Below are 20,902 nucleotides of genomic sequence, written 5' to 3' on the forward strand. Positions count from 1 at the left end.
TTTGGGATATAAAAGTGACATTATGAAAAACAGAGAGACCAAGGCTCAAAAAACGTACAAAAAACATTTATAGTTCATATTTCAAGTTGTCTAACATTTTGTTCATGTTAAATACCAGTTTTCACTTAATTATAACCGTGAAGACAAAAACTGTTTCCCCCCCTTTAAACAATTTTAAAAGTCAGTAATATAAAACAACTGCAAAGCTGAAAGCTGAGGTTAATCTGAAAGAACGGCGGAAAAAGCGTTCACTCATGTATGATTTCGGACTTTTACACCCAAAGTTACCAAATAAGACCAGGCGGCCTGTATTATATTTGGACACTAAAGGGTTAATCGTCTCTTAACCTGATAATCAGTTATAAACAGGTATTTGATTAGGAACGACTTTGTATATATTATTATCACCATTACAATAATAGTAATAATTATGTCTGCCTGCACGATTAAAATAACAGTGTCACACAAACATATTCGCGAAAAAGCATAAAGTATAAAGTATAGACAAACTGCTATGAGACTGTCCACAAATCCTCTATTATTTCATTTCCAAACAAAAATCTTGATTCGTTAAAAGAAAATTGTGCACGCTCTCCTGCATTATGTCTCAGTAATCCAATCCTACTAGTAGTTGCAACTTTTGAGAGAGTGCAGGGGGAAAAAAGCGGTTTGGCAAAGGCCCTGCGATCTGTTGAATGTGGAGTTTGTTTGAGGGGTGAGAAAATATGTCATTTCGGAGCCGTGGTTTATTCCAACGTAAGAGAGCGCACCAATGAAAAGCTCTTACGCTCCACCCTACCTGCCTCCTTTCCGCCCCCCCTCCTCCTCCCCCCTCCTTTTCCATCCACATACTCACTACTGAGCACGACCTGCCTCCTGCCACATCTGGAGACGCTTTCTCAACACGAGGAACTTCAAGTTTTGCGCTTACTCTGCGAACAAACACGCGTTTGCGAATTATCTGTCCGTCAGGGTGAATTTGGGTTTCTCTTGATAGTAAGTAGTCTAAATTATTCAGACCAAGTTGGCGTTTTTCCTCCTTTCTGAAGCTTTTCACATCACCATCGGTAGCTTAAACAGATCCACAGAGTTCCATACATGCCGTTTCTGTCTGTCACGGTGGATAGATTTATAATTCGGCACGGTTTGTGGACATGACAACTGATACACTACCGTTTTGTGCTTTTATTAATTTATAAGAAAAAAAGAAGAAGAAAGAAAAAGACCGGTAACCAGGGGTAGCGAACACGCGTACAGTGATTGAGTTGAAACACGCAAATCAGACACTTCTATTAAAAGTTTGAAATTTCACGCTCCGCTCTTTCACTTGGCTGCCATGTACTGTTAAATGCACAAAGTAGACCCTGTCTGCGATCCTTCTGCTCCACTGCCACCCTGCACGATAGATCCGTGCGTTGTTGATGGTGACATGAGTCACAGGATTGAAGTTGTGAAATTCAGCAGCGACTGGTGATGGAATGATACGTTTCGGGCTTATTTTTGTACAACGCTGATCTAACGCTTGGAAAAGAATACTGGAATAAGCCGCAAGGCGCACAGCTCCATACTGAAGTGTTTAAGTTAGTCTGAGGGGGAAATTTAAAAGACCTAAAAATACAGCGTCGGTTTCTTCCCTACAAAGAATCATTTGAACTTCCCACCGCAGAGCTAGGGCGACATAAATAGTTCTGACATGTGGATGTAATTTCAGAAGAGGAAAAAAGACAGATGCAGAGAAATAAAGAGAGCAGACTGAGCCGGAGCATATAGTAGATTATAGGAAATTAAATCGAGGGCAGAGCGAGGCGATTACAGAGTTATGATTTCACAAGCCATCATAAGCATCGAGAGGCCAGATGGAGTGAAAAAACACAACTCGTTCCACTTTGAAGAGAGTTAAGTAGATTAAATAATTTCATCCGAGCTCAATCAGCATCTGTCTGAGCCCTGCAAGGACTCTTGGAGGTAGAGTTGCCTCAGGTCAGGGATGGGATCCTCTCTGCTTCTCCGCAATCTGGACTTTCTACTCATCTCTCTACTCAGCGGTTTATGCCTGGTAAGTCATTTCAAAATGAAAATAAAAATGCAATAAGCACATTTACCCTGCCTGATAGACAAGATGCTGCTTTAATGTTGGTAAAGTGTGCACAGATCACTGAGAGGTTGTCAGAGAGATATCTGCATGTGCTGTGTGCCAAGTAAAACTCAAGTACCTCCTTTAGGATGATTATTTTTTTGCATCCCATATTGATGAAATCTGCAAAATTCACTCTGATTTCCGCAAAATTTGTCCATTGCTTCTTTTGCAAATCATGATTGAGGAAGAATGTGTTCAGTGTTAAGGAGAGAGTGCGTCCTCCAGGAGAGACTAAGTGCCTCTGTTGTCAAAAGCTTTTTACTCGCATCTGCTCAAAACCTTTAATTGTCTCTGCGCTGGAAGTCAAACTCTTGAAATTGCTGCTTTATCGGACCACATAGCTGTTTTGCCAGATTCAGTGAAAAGAAAACAACACATTTAAGCTGAAATTTCAAGAGAGACGGTTGACTAATGACAGACATATTGTCAGTTCCCTAACAGGATGGCAGCTAACAAAAAGCAGCTGTGATTAGTGATTACGCTCTTGTTCCATTAAGTGCTTCTTCCCACCCTAACAGTACAATTAGGGTTTGTGTAAGCACACAGTAACCTAGCTGCCCTAAAAGGCAGAGCATTGTGTTTTACTACATCACGTTTCATGCTGTAAGCTCGGAAAAGCTCTGACCCGCATGAGCTGATGCAGCTCGTGCAGTCAAAATGGGGCTAGAAATTTTCATTCACATCTGCAGCAGCAGCGGCCGAACAACTCGCCCAACACGGTGATCAAGTATTGAGCTTTCAAACGTTGCCACAGTTGTATTTAGAATGTCTGCATACACAGGGACACACACACACAAACACACTGTGCAGGCAGAGCAGCACACGAAGTTGGTTCTGTGTGTTTTGGCTGAGGCTGTTGTGCATTCAACAGGCAGTTCGCCCAGGTTCTGAGGTACAGTGCATTTTCCCAGTGATGTGGTCCATCACTGTACCGCAGGACCTCTAGGCTCATTGGTTTAGATGGCAGAGGAAAACAATTATAACATAGCTGTGTATTTATAGCTGATTCAACACTGAGTCGTTCAAAGGCTCTGTCTGTGAATGGTGTTTACCCGTTTTTAAGTTTGGTGTTTGCTTAGTGTTCCTCTCCACAAAAAAGTATTTATTTTTTTCCAGACTGTAACCAAACGGGATGTAGATGTTCACTGAATCTAAACTAAGAGCGGAAAAATCTGGGTCTGTGTTTGAAGAAAGAATATGAAGGAATATTTTAAAAATTGAGACATGCTGTTTTCAAAATACAGCGTTTTACAACTTTCCCAGAGGCTCTGCGAATCCTCGTATTAAAAATACAAATATCAAAATGTGTACTTGCTATTTTTATCTGAACGAAATTGGCTGATACGGGGACTGACAAGGAATATCTCAATTGTGTTTTACACCGTAGCAGGCAAGCTGTAGTGACAGCTGACAGACAAAGCACTGCCTCATAGAGCCTTTGTTCAGTGTGACTGCCTGCCTCACTTACTCGGTTATTACATTTATTAAGAGGCAGCACTGCTTTCAGGAAAGCTTGGTGAGCGTTTAATTTTTACCTCATGACTGTGTTTTCCCTCTGTGATGACTTGCATGTGTTCGGATCCTAACTGGAAGAACTCAAACTGTAACTGCATCAGCATGACATTGTCAAGGTTTATGTCAGCTCTGGACAGAATCTGACTGTGACGGCTGTCATGTTTAGTATTGCACAAGGCAGTTTTGACTAGTTTCACAAGGCGTGGAAAATATCAGTTGTTGACATTTTTAGCCAAAACTTTTTTCCTTTCGTTTCTTTTTTTTCCTATTTTTTGTGCAGAGAATCAGCAGTTTTCTTTGTGGCTAAAATTCTAGATTAAGTAGTTCAATCAATGTTGTGTTAAACCAGAGACCGCCAATTTCCCTGAGGATATTTTTCAAAGTTATACCGAACTGAACTGACTGATGCAGAACTCTTAAATTCCCCACAGATGAACGACGTCTGTGTTTTTCTCACCAGAGAACAGCTCAATTGATATTCATAGACATGGTTGATCAATTTGAAATCAAGGGATCACGGTTGTGGTCGACAGCCGAATGCATCCAAGAGGAGAGCAGAGCACACAGAAAATACATTTTCATAATAAAGTACCCCTGTGTCATCAGTTAAAAGACTTTAAAGTTACTGATCCCCCCCAAAAAGCAAACAATGAATACCTGAATCCCCCCCCCCCTTTTCCCAATAATCATTCAAAGTAGCTTTATCCATCTCTGTTGAATCATCCTCAATAGAGATTCATAACATAGATTAGAGTGGCGGATAATCTCATCCCAATCTGTCACTGGTAATTAGGGGCAGCAGATATCGCCTTACTGATTCAAATGAACTGCTGCTGCATCTGTGAAATAGGCTTTATTATTGAAATTCATTTCTGCACACCCATTTGACTGATCTCAAATATGACTTATGATAATTTTCTCCCACTTGTCTGTGTTTGCGCGAATATATGTGTGTCTGAAGATGCATGAAATGAGCCGTCCTCCTAAATTTATTCCAGAAATGTGCTTTTCACTTAGTCATTAAGAGAAAACTGCTGAAACTACAGACTGTTTGATTGCTGCTTTTAATTCTACTTCATATGCAGCTTCATGCACAGAGTTAGCCTCCAAACTTTCTCAGATAAGAGCCGATCCAGTGTGGTAATTCTATTTATTCACTATGTATTGTTAATTAATAATGAATGCTGATAAATTTATATAGAGACATTATACTATATAGAGACAATGTTTTTTGCGTGTTTTCACCAACTGTTCATAGTTTGTGTGAGTTATTTCTTCACACTCAGCTTGTCTACATCTATACACTCACTGGCCACTTCATTAGTTACATCTTGCTTGTACTGTAACTGCCTTTTAATTTCACAGCTGCCTCAACAAGGTGCTGAAAACATTTGCTCCATATTGACATGACAGCATCACACAGGTGCTGCAGATTTGTATTTCCTCTCTGCTCTGCTGGATTGAAATCTGGTGACTGTGAAGGGCATGTGATTGCAGTGAACTCACTGTCATGTTCAAGAAACCAATTTGAGATCTGAGTGTTGTGATATGGTGCATTAGCCATCAGAAGATGGATACACTGTGGTCATAAAGGAATGGACATGTTCAGGAATGTTACTCAGGTAGGTTGTGGTGTGTAACCAATGCTTTAATGGTATTGTGTCAGGACAATATTGTCCAATATTGGAGAGGCCATGTGAACAGTAGTCACTAGTTTTCTGTTCCTAGCTGTGGGTGTGGTACCCGGTGTGGTCTTCTGCTGCTTTAGCCCAGATGCATCAAGTTTTGACATGCGCATTTAGAGATGCTCTTCTGTGAACCTTGGTTGTAATGAATGGTTCAGTTACTTTCTATCAGCTCAGGTTTTCCTCTGGTGTCAACAAGGCATTTTTATTGGGAGCACTCGCTGGATATTTTCTCTTTCTCAGGCCGTTCTCTGTAAACTTTAGAGACGGCTGTGCAGGAAAATCCCCCTAGATCAGCAGGTTCTGAAATACTCAGAGCAGCCTGTCAGCCATCAACAACCACGTTCATAGTGACTTTCTTCCCCATTCTTTCGCTCACTTTGAATTTCAGCAGGTTACCTTGGCCATGTTTACATGTCTAAGTGCACTGAGTTGGTGCCGTGTGATTTATGAATATTTGCATTAATGGGCAATTGAACAGGTGTACCTAACAAAACAAAGAGGCCAGTGAGTGTATAAATATTTGTCTGCATGTGTGTTTCTCTGCTTATATTACCATCAGTGCACTGAGTGTGATGAAAATGCTGGCCTCACCGGCCACCATTTTATTTCATTTCCTCAGAGAGTTCAAACAGTTTGGATGCGACTTTGATCTCGATGCCTTTTCTGTTTAGCCTCCATTAGGACAGAGAGGGACAACAAAGCCTGTCAGGGCCCATTTACACATGTCAGTGGACACCTCACTGACAACTGTCCACCGCGTGCCAGACTGAAGCCTTTTTATATGGGAAAACCACCTTCCTGTCATATATATTTATATATATATATATATCTTATACTTCATATATTGAATATTTCATGATGAAAGGCTCGCTTGCTTTTTTTTCTTGATGACAAATTTTCAAAGGGCTACTTGAGGGTTAAGATTTGGATTTAGAGTTCGAGCTGGAATGCGGTGTAAATTAGAGCAAGGGGTGTGATTATATAAACACTTAGTTATTGAGGTAGCCCTGACATCTAAAGGCACTGCAGCTCAAGAAAACAAATCCAAATTGAAAAGCACAAGAACATATCATAACTAATTTGCCAACACAGAGGCAGCACTTATAAAATAAAAGGCTTCAATTACAGGAAACACAATGGAAGAGCAAAACATGTTGCAGTGATGTGATGAAATATTGAAGATGTTGTCTTAATTTGCTTGCATGTTATCTTTTTGCTTTTTTAAAATATTTTTTTCTTTGGTTTTTGTTCAAATTGCAGTACAATGAGCTTTCAGGGCCACTGTACAGCATTCTTTTACTCTTTGGATTAGTAGCTAAGGAATACATCATGTCAATAAGTGTCCTCACAAAGATAGGCATGGAAATGTGTGTGTGTTTGATGCACGGCTGGACTTTCTGACCTTTACATTTCCCAAGATGGCGGGGAGAGAAAGTAGGAGGTGTGTCAGCAATGATTAAATAGTGAAGTGAGGTTTTAACATGAAAATTTACTCAACTTTGTTACCCAGTTTCAGTCTACATCTGAATCATGTGATACACGCTTTGTTATCTAACCTTACACACAATGAAGAAATGACTACTGCTTACAACAAAGGGGCTTCTTTAAGCAATCCATTACAGCACTACCGTTATGCTTGAGTTCATCCGTTTTCACTGGGATTTGTGATAAGTTGCTTATTAATTAACCTGCTTAGCACTCAGAAAAATAACCGTAGGAAGTCATTCAGCCTTAACAGTTTACATCTTACTTTTTCAGTTAGTTTAAACTCAGCAGCTTATGCTTAGTGGAGGGATTTGCTAATTGCTCCTAATCATGAGTGAATCAAAAACTACTGGACAGGCTAAAGGAGGACTGCCAAGCAAGCTATGTGGATCCATTAAAATCCATTTGAGGAAAACAAACAAACAAACAAAACACTAATTAATAATCTAGCACGTGAGTTCACATGAGTTTGTGATGTGCCACCATCTACCACTCAAACACAGAATCTTTTATATTGGATCCACTTTAGCTTGTTCTCTTTATCACTAGAAGTGCAGCTTTGCAGAAAATAACTGCATTTAAAGGCGAGATAAGGAGCCATTTTAAATGGTTGTCACTGAAGTGAGCTCCTAGTGATCATTTAATGCACCTCTCTGAGTTACACCCAGTTTCTAACCAGGCACTATTTGTGCTACATGAAATCTCTAAACATCAGTCACTGTGCCTTGTGTGCCCACACCTAACCGAGGTGCTGCACTGTGTGTGCTCTCAGTCTGCCTCTCTGCTTTTGCTTCACTTTCATACTTTTTACAAATTAATACTTGCTTCTGAAATTGCTACCTTTTGTCTGTGGCCACAGGGCAAAATAATATAATCTAGTTAGTGAAAAAGCCCTTAAATGTTTGTTCTAATCAGTGAGTTTAAATGCATTACTCCTCTCTTGGGCATTGGATCTTTGCTATAGAGCAACAGAGTGGGGGAAATAATGGATTTCTTGCTGTTGGAACCTGGTGTTAGTATGGAGCGAGTCACTGTGTGACCAAATAATTTTTCATACATTGATTTTGAATTTAATATACAGTGAGGTGAGCAACAGAGAGTGAGGGAAGGATCAGAATCATCAGCCTCATGAGAGCCACAGGAGGCCAGTTTTTGGTTTCAGTTTTTGGGGCATGTATTCTTACTTTACATTCAATGTTTCACTGCTTTTTTACAGCCTTAAAATGTTTTGCGCACACTCAGCATCATGCTTCTTTGCTTCAAGATGATGAAATCACAAGAACACAGTCTTTATGGTTTTTTCCCCCCTTTTCTTTATATAATGAAAAGGGGGGAAAAGGGGCTTTTATACTTGTGTTGGAGGTATAGTCATGGATGATGCTCTAACCACTGGAAGTATGAGGCTGAGTGGAGATGGCTCAGTGACACTGCACTCTGATTGAGTGGAGTCACTGAAAACACCAAAAATAACACATTTATACCTCAAACAACAGAGAGAATCGTGTAATTGGGGCGATCGTGGCTCAAGAGTTGGGCGTTCGCCTTGTAATCGGAAGGTTGCCGGTTCGAGCCCCGGCTTGAACAGTCTCGGTCGTTGTGTCCTTGGGCAAGACACTTCACCCCTTGCCTACTGGTGGTGGTCAGAGGGCCCGGTGGTGCCAGTGTCCGGCAGCCTCGCCTCTGTCAGTGCGCCCCAGGGCAGCTGTGGCTACAATGTAGCTTGCCATCACCTGTGTGTGAATGTGTGTGTGAATGGGTGGATGACTGGATATGTAAAGCGCTTTGGGGTTCTTAGGGACTAGTAAAGCGCTATATAAATACAGGCCATTTACCATTTACCATTAATTGTGCATGATGGACTGAAAAATCAACAGTAGCACATGAAGCTGAAGGACTTAAGAGCGGGTATTCTAGTGCACAGAGGGTATTTATACCCAACTTGGATAGGATATAATTTCTCCATCCTAATAAGATTAGGATGGCAGATCTGAGACATCCTGTTTTGTAATTTGGTTTTTACAGCACGTGTTGTAGATTTAAGCAGTATGGAGGTGTAACCTCAGTAAGCCCTCGTTGCTATATGCGCTTGCTGTCGTCAGTTTGCATGTTTGCCGGAACTTTCGTGCGATCAGCACAAGATTTACCTCACAGAGGCAACTTGTAGTGGGAAAAATAACCTTCACACACATACTCTCCTCACGCTGAGAGTTTTACTCTCAGTAGCTGACACCACCTCCTGAGATAACTGCAGAATAATCTAATTCTTGTAACTTTCTCTCAGGAGTGCATTCATCTGTGTGGCGTATTGACCGATGCATTGCTCGCTTTCAGAGGGCCTGTGAGTCAGACCCATAACGCATGTGTTAATACGCGAGTCTTCAGTTTCACCAGCATGGTAAGGTAACACCATGGCAGTATTTGACTCAGGAAAGGGGTTGTTTTCTTGACTTACCATGACCTCTGCTTTTTTTTTTCTTAACTTTTCCACTTGAAGAATGCCAGAATATGTGTAACTCAATGCCACTTTTACACCTCAATGAAAAAAGTTACACTTCTCACTGATATTCTTATGATGGTTCCTATGTTCCTATGACTTTAGCACCCACAAAAATATGGTGTTGTAGTGAAAACATTGCATTTTGTTTTATTTATTATTTTTTAAACTCCAGCTTCATTTGTTTAACCATGGCAACTCGTAAAAATCTGCTTCTTTAAACTCAGTGATGCTTCTCTTGATGCTTCTTCAAAAGCAACAGTAGTGAGCAGCAGTTATACAAAGATACTGACGAGAAACCAGCTGGTGATGTCAGTGATGCTTCACCCAATTGCATTTAACAATTTAGCAGAAAAACCTCTAATAATTTTTTCCTGTGGAGTTTCAGCTGACTAACAGCATCATGCACTGTGGTGATGCTTATCAAAGAGAAGCTGAATCTTTGAAGTACTCTAATTCATTGCGATAGTCTTTTCTCTCGTGTCGGTTTCTGATAAGATTAAGTCTGTGCAAAATTCAAATGCAAACAGTCTTGAGAATGACCAATATGAACATTTTTTTTATTTAAGCATTGGAACTAGAAATTGTTGGACCTAAGACCAACAGTGTATTATAATCTCAACATTGCTAGAAGTCAGGGACACGCTGATTGATTGTCAGCTCTGTGACGAGTTTGAGTCCTATGCAGTCTTTTTTCATCAGTTACCCGCTGTATCAATATTGTGGTGCAGACTTCTTTGCGGGCAATATGCTTGGAATCCCAGAGCACCTCCGTTGAGTTGACATGTGAAAATTCTCAGCTATGCAGATGCCTTTGCCATTGACCGACAGTTCAGCTCAGCCCTACCCCCACTGTTAGCGAACGGATTGAATTTCAAATATACAGACTCTTCCAGTCTCATTCTGTCCTTTTAAATGCAACAACAAATTAGGTCGGTAGACAGTTCCAAGTCAATTCCTTAATTACTGTGGGCACAGAGAGTAGGATTTCACACGTGATTCAGTTGTTTGCGTAATTTGGAAGCGGTTCAAATTTTGGGTAGGAATACTACCCTGGCACATGGCTTATGGCTAAGAGGAGGCTGGATTTCTTAAAAGGACCTTTATTAGTTTCATTGCAAAACTCAGGGGCTTATGGGTTTGTAAGTATGCAGTTCACAGCTCCAGATTTTCCAGCAATAAGTAAAAAATCCTTACACTGCAGTACAGGGGGAAATCTCAGCCAATTTAAATTCAGATAACAGTGGGTGGATGGGTTTTTCTCTGTGTTAAATTGGTGGCATTTAAAGACAAGCCCCTCTCAATGCGGTTAAAAAGTTATAGTTTGAGTCATCACAGATCTCAAGTTTGAGTGCTTCGTATAAGATACTTGTTGGTCGTGGAGAGATTTAATGAATGTTTTCAGACTGACATTTACAAAAAGTACCGTTCATTGTGTAGTGAAGGTCAGACACATGATTAATTTCAAGTTTTGTCACAAATTATTTTGCATGAATTCTTCTTCCAGCATTATAGCTTATTGCTCATTGGTTAAGGTTCACTGTGTCTCTCTTTGCTAGACTGTGATTAATGTGGCCCTATTAATGTAATGAATAGAAATAAAATATTGCAAAAATTAATTACATTTAAAATATTTTTTTTTATATAATTTGGGTTATTTTATTGGAACAGGCAGTTTTTTTATTACAATTATTTGTTGTTTTATTTTGGTGGATTCAGTTACTATTAAATATTTAAAATTGCAAAGACACCAAAAATATTGAATTAGTGCACTGTATGAGTCCCACAGCGGATGATGGTGCATAGTTGGCACTCAGTCATTGAACTGTCTGCATCCATATGTGGACTAACTTCAATGGATGCAATATTTAAAATGTAATCCTTAAACATGTAGCATGGTGTATGATCTCCATATACACTGACTATTATTCAGAGCTTTATTGTTCCATATTCGAAGTGTATTTATACAAAATGTCCTTGTGTGATGTAGCTGTATTCATGGCTACAGAAATGCTATACTATACTTTAAACATGATGCAATGAAGATTTAAAATACATCAAAAATAAATGAAGGTAATAAATTTACCTTCTTTTCATAAAATCATTTCAATTCTATCTCATTTTAAAGAGATATGCACGTGTCCTCTCTCGTGGGAAATTGTGTTTCTTTGTAAAAAAAACAAACAAACAAGCAATTATTTAAGTAAGAAACATATATTTCAACCAGCCATTTTTACAACAAAGAGAAAACAAAATAAACCAACAAGTGTGGCAGTATTGTTTTTGTCGAGGGTAAGGGTTAGTCTCAGTCTTGCATTCAATCATACATACTCCCATACAAGCATTTGGAGTGATAGCTGATTGTATTGAGCTGACCTGATGGGCAAGGAAGGCTGTTTATTATAGTGAGAAATAAATGATGTAGACATTAGGGTCTACATCATTTATTTAGCGTGCTCTTACTCACTGCTTTAAGCTACATTAGCCATTACAAACACAATACACTGACTGAATAACTATCCGATTTTTGACAAGAAAGAAGCATACCTATAATGAATAAGATTTACCCGTTGTTATTGTCTGTCTTTTAGCGGAGTTCAATAGTAAATCAGACGGGTGCTTTTTAAAGATAAAAATGTAAGTTTTAAGGTTTCTGGGGGGGCAATTAAGCTTATCTGATCTGCAATGGAAAATATTGGTTTCAGTTTAGAGCATATGACAGGACAGACGTTGTTTTGTCTGGGATGAATTTGAAAGGGATCGATATCAGCTAGAGAGAAAAACTCTGAAAACAGTATTGATATGCAAAGGATCAGCTGTCCTTTAATTCATCACTGCACTGCAACAGTAGGTGCATTTTAATTCAAAGATGTGAGCCTTTTCCCGTTGTGCAACAATTCAAACTTAGTTTAAGGTTCGAAGGTTCAGAACTGGACTGAGTGGCTGTCTCCTTAAAAATAAAGTGGTCAAAAATATATATTTCTTTATGTGCAGCACAGCTGTTGCTTTTATCTCTATTAGCTTATTTTTACTTTCTATTGCTGTTTTCTGGTGAAGTACCAATTTGATATTTAGATTGATTATTGCTCCAATCCTGACTGAAAGAACAGTTTGTCAGTGACAAAATGCTACATGGGGTTGATCTCGTCAGAGTTCAGTTTCGTGCTTACTTTGCAGCAATTAAACCAGCTTTTCTTTGTAAGCTTTTTAAAACATGTGTTCAAGTGAGTTTACACCAATGAAAACCTCGAAGAGTGTCTCTTTCTTGGCCACGTGCTTTTACTTTTGTTATTGCCAATCTTCACTTGTGGCTTGTGTGTGACAGGATGACAGAAAAGTGCAGTAATGAGTCTCAGACTAGGCTGTAATGAGTCTAAGTCAAAAAGTTTGGTTAAAAATGTTAATAGATTTTCATTTTTTTATGTATGACCCGTGGACTTTGGCTATTCTAATAGTAAGCACAAATTCAGGGAATTGATATTCTTGGATCTGTTTATTTTTCACATATTCTTTTACAAAGTCAGTAAACTAGCGTTGAAGTCGAGCTCATAACTGAATGATGAGTTTTGTCATTGCAATATATATAAAACACATAACAATGCAGTGAGAATAATATTACAGCAATCCCAAAAGGTTCATTCTGTTCATCTGGACGTAGCGTTTTCAGTTTCTCCCACTGAAAACGCTACGTCCAGATGAACAGAAACAACCATGCAGCAACTAAAAGGTATGTTATAGTTAGCTTTAGGATTCAAACTTAATTGTCATTACACATGTATGAACATGTACAGGATAACGAAATACAGTAGATAAAAGGGCTGCAGGTCGGACTCGAATCCGGGCCGGCTGCTCTCGGCCACGTGCCATATGGTTGGCTGCACATCCAACTAAGCTAAATCTGCACCCATGTTTGTGAGTCTGCTATGGTTCACTTTGGTCCAAGTGATGTTATCAAACAGCGAGTCCTAGGTTATGAGGGGACATCCACATGCTACCAAATTTTCTGTGACCGTAACAACTCGTGTTTACATTAAAATTCAGCTATTAGATAAGTGCCATTCAGTCAGGCTTTAGTGAAGTATCACAAGACCTCCAGCTTCCCATGTTCACAACAGAGTATAATCACCACTTAAAGTAGGAACACATGCAGATGAACAGATAAGCCGACAAAGGACAGGAAGAGAGAGAAAACCTGCAGTCGCACACATACACGCTCAAGCACAAACAGACCTAAAGTAATGCTTTCAAAAGAAAACATATAATTAGACAAATTAAACCATTACTTGACAAAAACTCAGCACCATGACAATCCTGACTTTTTTCTGTTTTGCCACCGACCTTTTATTCACAGTTTCAAGTAATGTTTAGTGAAACAGGAGCGTGGTTCGAAGTCCTCAGCACCATTGGCCTTGTAAGAAAGTGTGGACGGCTCATGCTGACAGGTCAGCTGCAGGCCTCTCAGCTGGAGTACAGCACAAACAGTGTAGCCTGTGTCTGCTTTAATTTCCCCTGCTAAATAAAGTGCATCTTATTCACGTGCATTAATGTTAGTGTTTAAAAAATACATTAAATCCTTAAATGTTTTACTAAAGAGATCCTCTGTATATGTTTATCGCCAATAAGTCCGCAATAAAATATATCTGCATTTCATTTAAAGGTTTTATAGAATCAGAAAACCCATTCAGGCATTTTCTAGTGAAGTTAAAATTTGAGAAATTAGATAAATGTTTTAATGTATTTAGAAAATTCAGGAGTATGAATTACGGCTTTATTGAAAATGCAGTTTGAATTTTATTCAGTCTTTCTTAATAGTTTGTGTTTTTGCTGTATAGGTATTTTTCCTGGAAGCCTTGTCAGTTTTTATTTCAACTCTTACAACTGTATATGCAACACAAGATTATTTTAATTATCATATTGCAGGTCATGAAAATTTACTGCTGTCAGATTTGATTATTATCATTGTATAAATGCAGAAATATGAAAAAATGCACATTATGTAGTCTTGATCTAGAAATAATTCCACTGCATTTAGTGTGGTTACATAGGTGTTAATTACATTCTGAATACGTATTTGATATTGATTGTTATTTTATTAGCGTGGAGTATAATTCTTACACCCTGTGTGGTTCTATTCAATTTGAGAGCATGACTTTTCCTTTGCTTTTGATTTGAAATTATTGACTGCCCTGAAAAGCACTTCAATCAAGGTGACCATCTGCAAGAGGTTCACTCTAAGTGGCCCCCTTCAGCAAATCAGAAGAGTGCAATATTAACAGGCAAAGAGAGACACCTTGGGTGATTAAGCTATGTCCAATTAGTCCACAATTTTGGAGCTTTTTATTGGGAAGGCAGTTATGATGAGGGGTCTTATGCAAAAAGTGCCCTTGTCCTAGTTCTTAGCGGGCAGCGGGCCCCTTGGTGTCCCTTTGGTTAACAGTGGAAAGGGGCTGATTGAAGTGCTGTCCTCTATATGTGTTGTCTTTTTGTATTCATCCCCTTCCTCACTAAAATTATAATAATTCAGTTATTCAAGGTAGACTGTGAAAATTCTAGCATGTCCATAAATTACTTTTAGTCTTATTAAAAGGATAAGCTGTCTTACCCTTTTCACCAAGACAAAGCTTTCTTGCCTCAATATATCTGTCTGTCTGTCTGTCTGTCTGTCTGTCTGTCTCCCTCCTCCTTTACCCAGCCCTAACTGACTGTGTTAAACAGACAGTATTACATTGTTTGGTGTTGACACATTGTCTGCATTACATGCAGCATGCATGCTGAGATTGCTCAGTGGTGTTTCACACTCATTTGGAATTGTAAAAGTTGGCTTTGTGATACTAATTGAAAAACTCCCTGTAGGCATAATATTGACAGCGAGATAGACAAGGCTCTGCGTATTATGTGAATTCACTGTTAATTATGGGATCAAGCAGCAAAACAAATATAGCAGTAGAAAAGATGCTGATATGAGTGAGTTGACTTGAATGAAAAACACTCACTGGACAGCTGGACAACTCATCTGAGTATTCTCACTGTCATCATTCATTGATGAAACTTTTTGATAAATGCCTGAATAAACTTACCTTTAGAAAGTTTTGAGATGTTTCAAAGTTTAACCTGTGACTTTTATTCTTGCTAAAGTATGTAGTTTTGTGGGGAGTCTCATTTAAAAATGGATGAGTCTGTCCATGGTAATAAATATTGCATAATCCTACTTTCTGCAACCTCACATAGTTAGTTTTTACAATTACTGTAGGGCAAGGCTATTTGCAGGTATATGATTGGATTGACCCACAAACCTGACATCATTCATTACTGTTACAGATGACAAAAATGGAATAATCAGTTTTGACTGATTGAAGCCTGTTTTCAGTCATGCATTTAATCCCTACTAATGTTTTACATCAGCTGATGTTATTTAAAGGGGTAATAGCTGTAATGCCAAGCTGTGACTGAGATGGTCTCATAATCCATTAATGCCGATCTGCACTATAAAGCCACATATGTAAGGTCTGAAAAAACACATCCAAAATAAGCCTTTTATGGGTTTTAAATCTACTTTAAAATGTATATTTTAACCTATAATCCTCTTATTTCATGCATAAAGTTGCATTTATGGCAGTGCATCATTCTGCTATTGAGGCCCAGTGACCTGTGAGCGTTGTTTTGTTTGTTTCATCAGTTGCTTTGTGACATCCGTTAAGACATTATGAAATGTCTACTGCATTTGACTGTTGCATAACCATTAGTTGTTTTTAAGCTTTTGATGAAAATTAAAATAGTGCATTTATATTGCTTTGCTAAAGCAACAGTCTGTAGTTGCTGTATTAAATCACTTATATAATGCAAGAATGATCCCTTTTTAATTTGTGAGAACAACAGTCACAGCTATCTGCCTTGTGTGCAGCCTCTCGGAGTACACACAATGTTTCCATCAAGGACAAAAGTGCTGTTCTTCAGGCTTACGACCAGAGCAGGGTATAATTAGGAACTAAATGCTGCTTTAAGTCAGAATGTGGTCTGCGAGCATTTCCAAAGGACAACCAGTCTTGTGGTTTGTGGTTTTTATCATCAAATGCAAATTGCACAGTTGAAGAGGAGTGGCACTGACTCATAGAGTTTATAATATCCAGGAACCTCATCCGCTAAAACATTCATGCGGCGCAATATGTCAAAAGTAACATATTCATGTTTTTTCCAGATAGTAGACAGCCCATTAAACACTAGATTCAGCGAAGTTATAATTTTCTAGAACCTTACTATTTTGTGAAGAAAAAACATGCAGGAAAGTCCAAAAGCCCTTGGGATCAAATTTTGAGCACATGCCAACAACAAGGAAGTGAATGTTAGCCTATGGTGTAAAGAATGGCAAATGACCAAAACAAGTACATAAAACAAACATTCAGCTGTATTCCTAAAATTGAGACGTTTCACAGCAACCAGAGTAAATATTATATGTGTAGTATTTATCATTCATGTGATGAAGTGTGATCTGGAATGGAAAGCCTTACTTATGACCATTACCTAAAAAAAAACCTTATCTTCGCACAGGGATTGTCTAACAGAGAAGCATTATTGGATGTCTCTGAACTTATAGAAAAATTAATATGGTTCCCACTGAAAACACTGCCAGAGTTGTGATGAGAGGTTCTATGTTGACAGTGAAAACATCTGCAAACACTGAACTGAAATAACACAGAATATGTGTCCAGTGCTTTTAAAGTCATGTGAAGTTTGGCCTAAAATAATTCTAATAATAGTTATAGAAATTTTGTTTCAGAGTTTCTTCTGCTTTCATGGTTGTTAAGGTTTTACCCACAATTTTGGTAGTATTTTTAAATATGAAATCACTGTAACCAATGAGCTCATATATGCCACTGCTACAGTAATCCTAGATACACTTGGGTATAAGATCAGGAATGCATATAGAGAAAGCCCTTATGGAAAGGTAGGCTGGAAGCCAAAATCAGGGAAACTTGAAAGGATGTTATAAAAGTTATGAGATGTGGGTACTGGATGGATGGGAATGACAAAAAATGTCCATAATTGGGGGCTCTACAAACTACCAAGCAAAGGCTTATAACTATGGTGACTAGGCTGAAGAGATACACCAGAGAAGCAAAGGCCAAGAGAATAAATGGTCTGTTTGCCAAAGATCCAGCAGCAACCTCCCAGAAAAAGAACCAGTTAACAACACAAAGGCAAAAATCTTATAAGGTGTCTCAAGAATGAAATGCTGATAGCACCAGGATCTGATATCCACACCAACTGGCTGAAGAAGTGGTACTTCATCAACAAACACCTGGCAACACAAAGAAGCAGGCTGCTAGTAGCAGGTACTCATCTTGACTTGCTAACACAATCATGAAAGATCCCTGCAAGTTTATGACACCATGAAACTACCATGCCAACTAGCTCTCTCTCTAAAACATGGAAGCTCCTCTAAGGCATCATAGCAACCAAGCTGAGTAGGCTTGACATGAGTTAACATATAAGCACAGCTCAGAAGGCATTGAAAATAATACCAGAAGGCCAAAACACCAACTGCTGGTTAATAGAGCACTACACCAGGGCTGTAAGACCAGGAAGACTAATCTCAGCACTGTCTGGTTGGACTACAAGAAAACCTACGACTCAATGCCCCACACGTTGATAGTGGAGTATTTGGCACTATACAAGGTAAAGTGTGTTCATAACATCAATCAGGAACTCAGTGGAAGACAACATTTGAGGCCATTTGGCTGGATAGGTGTGGCTGGAAAATTGCAAAGAGAGGTATCGTGATCAAGGCTGAAGGGGTTAAGATATCAGAAGGTATAATAGCAGATATACAGGACAGCTACAAATACATGGGTATCCTATAAGCCAACAGGGTCCGCAATAAAGATCCATGAAGATCAACCCCAGTCAAATATCTCAGTAGGTAAGATAGATCCTGAGATGGTAGCAGTAGGAATAAGAGCTGAACTATCAATACATATGACCTACCACTCATCAGACTGTTACTCAACTGGAATAATAAGCTGGCCACAGGAGAACATAAATGCCACTGATGTCAAGACATAAAAACTCCTTACAACATATGGTGCTTTTTACCCAAAGTCCAACACGCGGAGGCTTTACAGCCAACAGAAAGTAGGAGAGCAGAGCCAGAATCCAGGAAGAAAGATGAAAAATCAATGAATGCTTTAGAAAGATGACCCCAGGGATAAGCTGCTCTAAGATTTCCTCAGATATCTGAAGACACAACAGTGATGAGAAACTATCATGGAATACCAAGCCACTGCATTGGATATATCATGGACTGATTGAAGAAGGGGTTGACATCAAGTAATCTGACTAGTGGCTAGAAAAGCACAAAAAACAGGGAAGTAACAGGGGCTGAAGGAACAACTGGAGCAGATGTGAAAGGTAAAGACCAAAGTGGCCCCACAATGATAGGAGCAATAAGACCAATAACGCCCAAGCTGGAAGAGTGGCTCCAGCAGATTCCAGGCACATCAGAGGCAGCTGTGCAGTAGAGTACAGTTCTAGGAATAGCTAAGATGTTGATGCATTTTTACTCACCTTCACCAAAGAAATTACTCACAAAAATATATATATTTAACAATTGTGCAGACTGAATTTTGAGCCAGCTTCACCTAACATATATTTATAAACATTCATTTATATTAAATCAAAAACTCTTCTTGATTTGAAAAAAAAAAAGCTCATAGCTAGTTTATGTAGTGTCTGTTTACCTCCATGCATTGAGTGGTTGCTTTGGAACTTTTGGTCTTGTGGATTTATTTTTTGTTTATTGCTAAAAAAAAGTAAAAAAACAAACATTCTGGCCAATGATAATTTCTTGCAGATCATTAATAATCCTTTCTCTTCGACTGTTGTCTTATTAGCGTAAACTGGATATAACCCCAACTCCACAGAAATGTTGGCTTTTCATAAGCCTTTTAAACAATAACACGGGGACAGTCTGATGTTGAAAAAGAAGATAAAAATGCACACCTTCGATACTGAAAGCTAAAATCTGCAGTGTCTAGTTCAAGTGTAAATGCATGTAAAAAGCCAAAATGCATAGATGGGGCTCGTGTATAGACAGGATTTCAACAATTCAGTTTTAACAAACTTCTGAAAGTAATCAAAGCTGTTGGGATGCATTTTTTATTGCCCACTGAGTTTAGCTTGAGGATAAAGTATATTAATTTTGGCAAAGGAATTGTCCCTACATTCAACTTTCTGGGAGATCAGTACAAAGTTCAAGCCACTTCGAAGCTGTAGTGTTTTGCTCAAAAATGCTTGCGTCTTTGCCGTCATGATTGGAACTCACTTTATGTTGTGTTTTTGATAGAACTTTTTCATGGTCTGAGATAGTACTAATGAGATCACTGAGCTTTATTTTGAATCCAAATACACTGTTGACTCACTGCAGATAATTATACTCCACTGAATCCAGTGGTTTTTGTGGTTCATTTAAACTTTTTGGATACTCGAGTTTTTGTTTTGTTTTTTCTAATGAAAGTCTACCTCACAAGCTCCACCATTTGACTCTCTGATTCCGTGTAGGACATTACAGGAAATGACTTTGGTTAGCCACAACTTTCTTCAAAAAAAGAAAGAAGAAGAAATAAAAAGCGCAAAGCAGTCCGCAATGAAGGCTGTTGGTAATGCAGTGGAAACCCAGTGTCTCCACTCAATGTATGCATGGCGTCTAGCCATACGACACATTTCTGATGGACAGTTTATTAGAATTTTTTTTAACCTTTGGTGCAAACTATTTGAAAATCAACAAATGGACACTGAAAATATTTAACTGTCATGCCAGACAAATCAATCTCTGACAGATAAATACAACTTGCATTAATGACCAAATGCTGAAAATAGAAAACTAAAACTAAACTGTAAATGTGCCTTCACTCCCACACTGTATAATGTTAGCATTTCATCCTAGCGGTTAAACGCTCTCTTGACTGAGCACCCTAAATACAGTTCTCTCAATATTGGTCTTATATTCTTGCAGAGGGCTGCAGTTTAAGTCATCAAGCTGCAGTTTGCAAAGACAAATAGAAACTTGTGGTTTATCCAAGTGGAGTTTGTATTCTAGCGACCGGTGATGAAAACACACATATTTATATGTTGTGTATTTTTCTAATTCTCATTTTGGCACAAACTCAAAAGCATTTCACAAAAAGAATACTGTGTTTTGAATGCAATGCAGTAAATAAGAATGTCCACGTTTCTCCCTGTGAGAGGTGTGTTTACTTTGGAGGTTTGGACTCTGGCCAGTGGAGGAGGAATAGTTTTCAGAAATAATCACGGGGCATACATATCACCACTATAAAGGCTGGGATGTTTGTTCTTAATGTGCTGGAACAGCAGTCTCACTCAAATGGCAGAAATAACTTAGAGAAATTGCAATATTTCACACTGATTTGAAGTGTGTGGAAAAATTCAACATATATCAGCATAATGCATGCAATTATTTAAATGGTGAAAATACATTATGCAGCTTCAGCTAGCCTTGTCACTTATTCTCCAAATCTTATTCTCCCCAAAGAGCCCTCATTTGGTGTTTTACGGTGGTGATGAGGAAAA

The 20,902-nt window shown here is 38.7% G+C and overlaps 1 protein-coding gene across 1 annotated transcript in view; it reads left to right on the forward strand.

Annotated features, from left to right (window-relative positions):
- The first annotated feature begins 874 nt into the window (after positions 1–874).
- pth1r (parathyroid hormone 1 receptor) overlaps positions 875–20,902 on the forward strand; it is a 45,478-nt gene continuing 25,450 nt past the window's right edge. The window contains exon 1 of the mRNA XM_085253932.1: positions 875–2,056. Coding sequence (XP_085110058.1) covers positions 1,988–2,056 — 69 coding nt within the window. The 5' untranslated portion in view covers positions 875–1,987. The remainder of the gene's footprint in view (positions 2,057–20,902) is intronic.

Source organism: Mchenga conophoros, linkage group LG18, assembly GCF_057382185.1.
Source record: "Mchenga conophoros isolate Kocher_MC1m ecotype Shallow Benthic linkage group LG18, M_conophoros_male_GT1.1, whole genome shotgun sequence".
In the NCBI taxonomy this organism is placed as follows: domain Eukaryota; kingdom Metazoa; phylum Chordata; class Actinopteri; order Cichliformes; family Cichlidae; genus Mchenga; species Mchenga conophoros.